The sequence below is a fragment of the Seriola aureovittata genome, chromosome 20, assembly GCF_021018895.1.
Source record: "Seriola aureovittata isolate HTS-2021-v1 ecotype China chromosome 20, ASM2101889v1, whole genome shotgun sequence".
Taxonomy (NCBI): domain Eukaryota; kingdom Metazoa; phylum Chordata; class Actinopteri; order Carangiformes; family Carangidae; genus Seriola; species Seriola aureovittata.
Window position 1 is genome coordinate 11767195 of NC_079383.1, and position 9109 is coordinate 11776303.

The 9109-nt window shown below is 40.9% G+C and overlaps 2 protein-coding genes and 1 non-coding gene across 3 annotated transcripts; 2 read left to right on the forward strand and 1 right to left on the reverse strand.

Moving 5' to 3' along the window:
* The first annotated feature begins 633 nt into the window (after positions 1–633).
* On the forward strand, positions 634–707 carry trnat-agu (transfer RNA threonine (anticodon AGU)). Its single transcript has one exon. It is a non-coding gene; the product is annotated as a tRNA-Thr (tRNA).
* A 1017-nt stretch (positions 708–1724) lies between these two features.
* On the forward strand, positions 1725–4547 carry cmbl (carboxymethylenebutenolidase homolog (Pseudomonas)). Its single transcript, XM_056364127.1, has 6 exons — positions 1725–1845; positions 2122–2336; positions 2536–2643; positions 3241–3383; positions 3492–3583; positions 3824–4547. Exons 2-6 carry the CDS (start codon positions 2122–2124, stop codon positions 4001–4003), a joined length of 738 nt encoding a protein of 245 aa, XP_056220102.1. The 5' UTR covers positions 1725–1845; the 3' UTR covers positions 4004–4547.
* An 18-nt stretch (positions 4548–4565) lies between these two features.
* On the reverse strand, positions 4566–9004 carry cct5 (chaperonin containing TCP1, subunit 5 (epsilon)). The gene is made up of 11 exons (XM_056364126.1): positions 8765–9004; positions 8292–8352; positions 7894–8058; positions 7141–7339; positions 6648–6840; positions 6160–6309; positions 5945–6064; positions 5583–5768; positions 5349–5486; positions 5062–5242; positions 4566–4890 (listed from the first exon to the last, which is right to left on the reverse strand). Exons 1-11 carry the CDS (start codon positions 8867–8869, stop codon positions 4763–4765), a joined length of 1626 nt encoding a protein of 541 aa, XP_056220101.1. The 5' UTR covers positions 8870–9004; the 3' UTR covers positions 4566–4762.
* Between the last annotated feature and the right edge of the window lie 105 nt (positions 9005–9109).

Sequence of the window (9109 nt, forward strand, 5' to 3'; positions counted from 1 at the left end):
AACTTTTTATATAACATTTGACATGTTTGAACCTGTGATCATTAGCCCAGAGAAGAAGTGGACAAAAGTTGGACTTAGTGGGGCCCATCTTGTAAGAACTCTCTTCCTTTTTTGGATGTTTATTTAAAAATAATAAAAATCCTCAATTTGGAACATTACAGCCACACAACTGTTTGTTTATTTCTCTTTGACAATTAAATTGTTGTTGCTAGGTGCTACTTTATTGTTTACTATCAATGAATTCTCCTTTTTTACTTTACCATGTTCTCTTAACCCTGTTTATTACTCATTTAAACTCGTGAAATCGTTCGTATGTAGCCTAATGTTTTTAGTGAAACAAGATTTGGTGAGCCTATTCGCTGCTTTTTGTTTAAATGTGTTAACCCGCGCACTATAGGCTGCTGTTACATGTTTCATGAAAAAGAAACAAAAGCTTGCTATCAAACATCTGGGGATATTTTGATATAACACTGTAGGTAGCAACAGGGACAATGCCAAGAAATACTTATGATGAGTCTAGATAGGAAAACTGAAGTATACACATTGATCATGGCATTAACAATAATAATCTAACTGAGCGCAACGTGCATCGGGGCATGAATTGCTACTGCCCTACCAATCTCGACCATCAGCGGCGCCGTGGCTTAGTTGGTTAAAGCGCCTGTCTAGTAAACAGGAGATCCTGGGTTCGAATCCCAGCGGTGCCTTTTGAGAAGTTCGTCGTAGGGTAAGCCTCGATAGATAGACATGATCAGCCTACTCTAACCACTTAAAAACAGTTACCTTTGCTAATCAGTGACACATTTCAGTCAGGCCAGGCAGAAATTCTGAATCGTTGTGGCAGCAGGAGTTCACTGTCACCCCCACTCCCCACTCCCCACCCCCCCCCCCCCCACCCCACACACACACAGAGCGAAGACATTCAAAAAGATGAAAATTAAAATATCACTTTACACAGTAAAACACACACTGTTATGTCAGACCGGTCTTGCTCATAAACAGTGTAAGTCTGTCTTAGGGTCAAAACGTCCACTATGTCACTTTACTGTCTGTCTACCCTGTTAGGTATATTAATTTTAATTTTAAATTTATTTATTTAAGATTAAAAATATAATAATATCCCTAAGATAATGATAATAATACCCTGAAAAAAACAGAGATGGAGGACAGACAGACAGACAGGCAGGAAGAATTCATTTGCTGAAGTTGGTGAAAAGAAGGCCCTGAGGAAGAAACGGAGAGATTCAATAAGAGAGCTCAAGCAAGATTGCAGCTACACTCTCCACCTGTAAACCCAGGCAGTGAACCAATTCCAGGGGTCTTGAGGTAAAGTATGGTGATGTTAGGCTATTCCCAATTTGATTTTGTAATAGATTTTGTATCGCAAATGCATTACTATTAACTGTTATATTATTTACCATTCAATCCTCAAATGTGTACCTACATCAAAACCTGAAACCAAGATGATAAGATGATCACAATAACTGTCAAAAAGGAGATGACAGGCATTGAGATGGAATTACAAAGTCAAATTCATGATCGCCTCTTCAGGTTCTGAAAACACATATTCAACATTAGATGGCAAAATGAAAATATGCTTTACTGACTATTATTATCAGCTATGACATGGTATTTGAAAAACGCAGCAATTACGTTTTTTTTTTAAATGTAGTTTGGGAAGTACTTGCAGCTTTTATTTTGAAGGCCATGGCTGGAATTTCATTCTTTGTCTTTTCTACTTGACGTAAACTTTACAGTCACCGAATTGTGACCTGCTGCAAGCCTGCAACTTTTTGAGTCGCACAGAACACTCCAGGTTGTGTCCTGTCATCAGAAAACAACACGGTATGTCTGTGATCTGTGCGAACTGATTTTCAAATACACATACAATGTTAGAATTCTTTGTTAGCTGCTAAGAAAAGAGAGTGGAAAAGATTATGGAGCAATCTGTGCAAAATGCTTAGTCACTGTGTTGCGCAAAGTCTTTTGTACTCATAAACAAGTGACTTCCAGTTCTGTACACGGGTCAGAAAAAATTTACTCTGTATCCAAATCCATCCCTGCTACTTCCACTTTCCACTTCCTTGCTGAATTTCTGTCGGTCTGCTTGTCTGTCAGCAGATGGCGAATGAAGCCAAGCCATGCCCCTGTGATATTGGCGATCAGATGGAGTACGGAGGACTCGGCCAAGAGGTTCAACTAGAGCACACTAAAGCATATGTAGTCAAGCCATCCACTGCATCTGACAAGGCCATTATTGTCATACAAGACATTTATGGGTGGCAGCTTCCCAACACCAGATACATGGCTGACATGCTGGCTGCCAATGGATACATGTATGTAAAGATTAATGTCACTGAAAATACAGTGTGTGTGCTCCTAAAAGCAAGTTAAGGAAATATATAGACTATATGATTAGGTTAGTTATAGGATTTTTTTCTGGGTGAATACCTGTTTATTCCAGAAGCTTGTAAATCTGCTGGCCCAGTGTGATCTGTAACAGTGATTATTCTGCCTCTGTTTTGCTCTGAGTAGTGCTGTTTGTCCAGACTTCTATGTTGGAAAGGAGCCGTGGAGTCCATCACATGACTGGTCCAAATTTCAGGAGTGGCTTGAAGACAAAAAGCCAACCAACATAAACAAGTAAGTCAGCATTTTTGCCTATATCTGCAAGTGGCCGTGAGTGGGTGAATGAGTGAGTGATGAAGTTTCACCATTGGTCGATCGGCTGAGTATTGGACTTTTCCCACTGGCATTTGCTCCCTCAAAATTTGGTGCGCCTGTACATATATAGTAGGATCTGCTGTTAAGACCCCCTGACAATGTACTTGACACCGTATATATATATATATATATATAGTATATATGTGTGTGTACATATTGAAGTTTATATCTGTATTTTTGGCATGCTACTGAAAGGATGTTATTCTAGCATGTTACATTAGCTTTTAAGATTTTGTTTTGTTGTGTATCACATCCCCCATGTGTCCACATGAGGGAAGGATAAGGTCAGCCTGTCCAACTATGTACTGGGTTTATACCTGGTCTTGTTTCAGTTAATTTAGCAGCTGATGTGCCAAGTGAAAGTTGAAACCTTTTAGGTCATTAAGTGGAGCAATTGTTGATATGATGTGGATTTCTGAATGGCATCCTCATTCCAGGATTGCGGTAACATTCATTCTTGAGCCATTATTCCCTCTCTGCATTTGAATGTTGACCATAATAATATGTTCTCCCCAGAGAGGTGGATGTAGTGCTGAGGTTCCTGAAGGAGCAGTGTGGGGCCAAACACATCGGAGCAGTGGGCTTCTGCTGGGGAGGGGTTGCCACACATTACCTGGCCCTGCAGTATGCAGAGGTCAAAGCTGGAGTGTCAGTCTATGGTATGTCACTGCTGCATGATAGCCAACTCACTGTGTAGAGGCAAGAGAGCATGCAGTGCATAGTTCCTGTGCAGTGGTTTTATGAAGGGCTTGTTTGATGCTGTGCAGGGATCATCCGCGAGAGGGAGGACAGGTATGAGCTGAAGAGTCCCACGCTGTTCATTTTTGGGGAGAAAGATGAGGTTATCCCACTGGACCAGGTTAGTGAACATAAACTCTGAGGTTTTTATAGATATTTCACAGATCAATAGCATGTATAACCTGCCTAACACCTCACCATGGTACTTCAAGTGTTGTCCTAGCAGCAACATACGTACATATACCTCTAATATGTTAAAATACACCAGTAAATAAATATTTTGCAGATATTAACTTCAAAATACCATTATCTCTTGCATGTAACCACCAACAATCTGTGCTTACATCCTTTTGTTCTTCAGGTGAGTGCCCTTGAAGCAAAGCTGAAGGAGAAATGCACAGTGGACTACCAAGTGAAGATCTTTCCTGGTCAGACTCATGGGTTTGTCCACCGCAAGAGAGAGGACATCAATCCCACAGACAAACCCAGCATCCAGATGGCCAGAACAGACATGCTCAACTGGCTCAACAAGTACATGTAGATGAGAAAGTCAGAGCCAGCACATTGGAGTCAGTTGTATGTGGCATTGTGCTAGCAACTGGTGCCTTTTAATCATATCTCTACACATGTTGGACCGACTGAGTCAGGATGAAAACCTGAAAAGGTCAAATGTAAAATGCAGAGGTGCTATTCAGAGCGAGCTGGTAATAATAATTATAAATAATAATTATTGTAATATAATTACAGTAAGAAATAAGGAATACATAATTTTCATGTTTTTTTGTCAATGTAGACATTTCTCAGATATTTTATTTTCTTAGTCTGGAAGATGTCTTCATCTTTGGATACTAAGGAACTGTGATTTTAATCTTAATGATTCTTGAGCCATATATGTAATATAAAGGACTTTTTGTATGCAGCTGTGTGGATGCAGTTTACTGTCTTGTTAATGTAGGATTGCAAGCAATTATCTGATTACTTTCTATGCCTAAACTTGCCAAATTTTTGTTCTATAAGATATAGAATGTAAAGCTAACATGGAATACACGAATAAAAATGAAGTATTATCAGTTTTACCTTTGAAATATCACAACTACAGAGTGTAAATTTCAACAGACCAACATTTTAATGGTGACTTTTGATACCATAACAGCTTGAACATTTTGTATCAAATGATAAATAGCAATATGCAGTGCGGCTTGGACATGGTGCTCGGGGAAGTGCCTAAAATCTCTAGAACAGCAGACACATTTTTAAAGTGTTCTAGAGCCAACCGAGCCTTATGGTGTTCAGGAGCGCTCTAGTCCTCGCTCTCTCCCTGGCTTCGGATGTCGTCAATCTTTAGGATCATCTTGACTACCTGAGTAGCCAGCAAGATCTGCTGCTTCTTGCCAATCAGGGTCTCGATCACATGTTGCTGCTTCATGTCTGTGCAGGAGCAAACAAAACAAGCGATTCAGTCCGTCATGTTATCTTGCTTTGACATGAAAGTCCAGTGTCCCAATTGTCTGACTGAGAGTGAGCTAATCCACCAGACTGGACTGTGTAGTGTTCAGTTAGAATAAAAGGTACATAATTTGAGATCATTGCGATCCTTACCATTGGTGTTGTTTTGCAGACAGTCGATGCCTAGGAAGGGGTTGTTCTCTCTGACCTGTCTGGCTCTGACCTCTGTCATGTTCTGGATAGGGTTCAGCCCACTGTTCTCAGCCAGCGCCATTGGGATTACCTCTAGAGCATCAGCAAACGACCTCATGGCGTACTGCTCCAATGATGGGCACTGAAAAGGAAAGGAACAGAAGTTAAAGATCATCATCATATTTATTTTAATGGTAAGAGCAAATACTCATACAGTCATGATTTCTTTAATATTGCGTTTTCCTCACTTTATCTGCAGCCTGGTTGACTGCGAGGGCACATGCAATCTCTGAAGCTCCTCCTCCGTACACAACACGGTTGTCTCTGACCAGATTGCGGATCACACACAGAGCATCATGGAGAGCACGCTTGGCCTCTTCAATGATCTATTCAGGAGATAGATGAAAATAAAAAGTGAACCAACAGGGATATGGCAACATAAATGGGTTTTTTACAGAGTTCAAAGTTAGATCTGTGCTTACCATTTTGTTGCCACCACGGATGAAAATCGTTACAGCCCTGGTGTTTTTGCACTCCTGGATAACCAGCATGTGGTCCTTTGTAGTACCAAAGGCGATCTCCTTCACCAAACCAGCCGTGCCAAGCTTCTCTGGTGTGAGCTCACAGAACCTTGGGACAATGCGGCCTCCTGTGGCAATGGCGATCAGCTGTGGAGGAACACAATAGGCACTGTACACTTAGAAAATGCACTACGTACTTTCCGCTAATCTGCAGAATATGGGCATAAAATAGATGACTGATTGAGGCAATGAAGCAAGTGAAAATATTTAATTAAGATTATATTTCTTTAAAAGAGTTCTGTTATGTGACAAATGTCTCTCACCTCAATCTCAGGCCCTCCGACCCAGCGAATGGCCGGCAGCTCATTCTGCAGCAGGAGGTGGTTGGCTTCATCATCAAAGCCCCACTGGCAGATGGCCAAGTTAGCCCCGTTGCTTTTGACCTAAAAGAGAAATTCGAGAGTACACTTTAAGGTTAACCATATGTGCCGGCGTGGATGTGAAGAATTCAGTTGTATTAGTTTAGATGTCGTAGAACCTGTTGGATCATCTCCTCAAACTTCTCCTTTTCATATTTCTGGAGTGCTCTGTAGTCCTCCACAGAGGTCACATCCAACTTATGCTTGGTCTTGGGCTTGGGAGGCTCAAACGGGCAGGTGAGGATAGCAATTTTCACATCTTTCAGAACCTGAGTGGTTGAAAAGAATTATTGATAGTATTATTATCTTATGGTGGAAATTGCAATATAACTTATAATAGTACTAAAAGAAAAGTAACAGTGTTCTTCTATCTTATACATTGCTATCTATGTCTACTTTTAATTTCCCTCAGTCGCCACACAATACATGACTGTAGTATTTAGATTCGCATTTTACTGGGTTGAGTTATGTTCAACAAAAGTCATTAGAATACTTGGATTTTTTATGATCATACATACATGACAGACATGTCATTTGTCCTTATCTACTGGCAGCTATCTTATTCCAAAGGCAATGGCATCCTCTGAGAATATGACTTTGCTCATACCTTGGGCATCTGAGGATGGCTGAACTCCTTGTCAACTATGACTCCCTTGATGAGCTGTGTGTCTTCCAGCTTGCCTCCCACCTTTCCCTCCATCTTGATAAGCTCAAAGTCTACATCCTTCCTCTCCATATCAGCCACAGTGAGGATGGCATTCACTGCAATCTCTGCCATCTGTCTGTGGCACCGGTTGATGCTGAAAGACAAAAGAACTTTAAGATAAAATATCTAAGCAGATCTTAAGTCAAGCCACACAATAGAAATATTAATACTGAACAGTCACTCCTAATTCCCAAGTCTTAACAAAAGAATTGTGACCAATAAATGAAAACACTAGTTTATTCTTTTTTGGTTTTGCTTGTGAAGTATGATGCAAGTCATGAGAACACATGGAAATGTAATGAAGTAATGAAAAGCTACCTAAGACAGTTCATGTTAACGGTACTGTAGCTACATATTAAAAACACCCCAACACTCTTGTGTCTAGGACACTCACACTTTGGACCCCAGTGTTGTCATGGCGGTCTGAATGAGCGGTTCTGTGTTGCTGGGATCACAGGGGAAGGTTTCTGCCATTTTGTCTAGCTGATCAATGGCAATGCGTGCAGCCTGGTCATAACCGTCAGAGATCCTGATGGGGTGGATTCCACGGTCAAGCAGCTGCTCAGCCTGCTCAAGCAGAGCCCCAGCCAGCACTGAGGAGGAAGAGAAAAAGACAAGACCAATTATAGGTGGAATATGATAAGAAGATAGCATGTTGTCTTTATCAGAGCTCCATTGTCATGGCTGCAGGATGCTTACTTCTGTGTATTTATGTGAAAGATAACCTCAATGCATTGGGACAATGAGATGGCATTAAAAGAACCTCACAAATACAATGTTCTTTCTCTTGTAACATCAATAAATCAATTCAATTCCTGAAGAAAAAATACCTGAATACTCTACACATGATAGAATGCAAAATACTAAAGTGAAACCAAGTCTAATTTTGAAGATGCAGAAATGCTCAATGATGTTCTCCTCTAAAGTAACATTTTTATTTAGTGACTTAGCAGAGCGTTTTCCGGTACAAGCCTTTGTGAGATTGTCAGTCAATGATTGCCGAGCACAAACATTGTCTACTTTTCAGTAAAACCTATATACTGTTACATGTTTTTAAGATAATCAACTATCACTAAGACCACAACAACACCTCAGCAGAGGTATAAAGTCATGTCTAAGGTTCAAGGATCCCCTCATCTTCCCTTACCAACAACTCCAGTGGTTCCATCACCAATCTCATCATCCTGGGACTTGGACAGCTCCACCATAAGCTTGGCAATCTGGTGGTCCACATCCATCATGCTAAGGATAGTGGCTCCGTCGTTGGTGACAGTCACTTCCCCATCTCTGTCAACCATCATCTTGTCAAGACCTGGAAGCAATCAAGGAAACATGGTTCAGGTGGAGTGATGTGTGACGTTTGAGACATGCTTTAAGCAGTCACAACTGTATGTGGGAGGGAAATTTACAAGTAGTGGTCAAATATAATTGATTTCATAATTTAATATAACACCTCAGCTTCCAAGTACTGAGATTAATGTATTAACAGTTTTGACAGTTTGACCAGAGGAAGTCAGATGTGGCGGCTCTGCATTACATACTCACCATTAGGACCCAATGATGTTTTAAGCGTTGACGCAACTGCCTTGGCTGCCATAATATGAGACTGCAAAACACAAACATCACAATTAGCTAATCTTATTGCACTCTTGGTTTTTAAATCGGAGACCAATATAGGCTGTCATATGCGAGAATGTTTCAACAGAGGACAATGGAGATGATGTGCATCAATGATGACCATTAAGGGCACAGCCCTATGCTACATAGCAACATCCCTAGCTGAACGCATCGCAGAAAGCACATGGGCCGCATGATAGCATGACTAGCTAATCTTTTAGCTAATGCTACATTATCTTAGCTTGCCAGTTAAGTACATGCATGTGAATCAAAGCCTTGGATATCAATACATGTCATGCCAGATAAACTGTTTTGGTGCCCAACATCAAGCAACTAATAGCAAACTAGCAATTTTCTAGCCAACATGCCACAGCTGTGCCCCGCGAGCTAGCCCATTGTACCTTCAATGCGTCAATGCCCGATAACCGTGTCTTCTTGTCCTGGTCTTTGATGATGATAAAAGGCCTCCCATACTCATCGAAAGCTAGTGTCCCCAAGGTGGACATGTTGACTGAAGGATTAGGACACTTAGCAAGTGTTTAGGTGATAAAATAATGAGTTTTTATGATGTGAATCTGGAGTGTGGCTAAGCTGTAAGCCGCACGGGTCTGCCGGCGACTTCTGGAAGGCTCCACGGGCGGGGAGGGCGGAACCAAGTAGTGTTAAGTGTGTCTTACTATTATACACATAAATACTTCTTTATCCAGGATGACAACACAGAATTAATTAAACTATGTTAACATAAG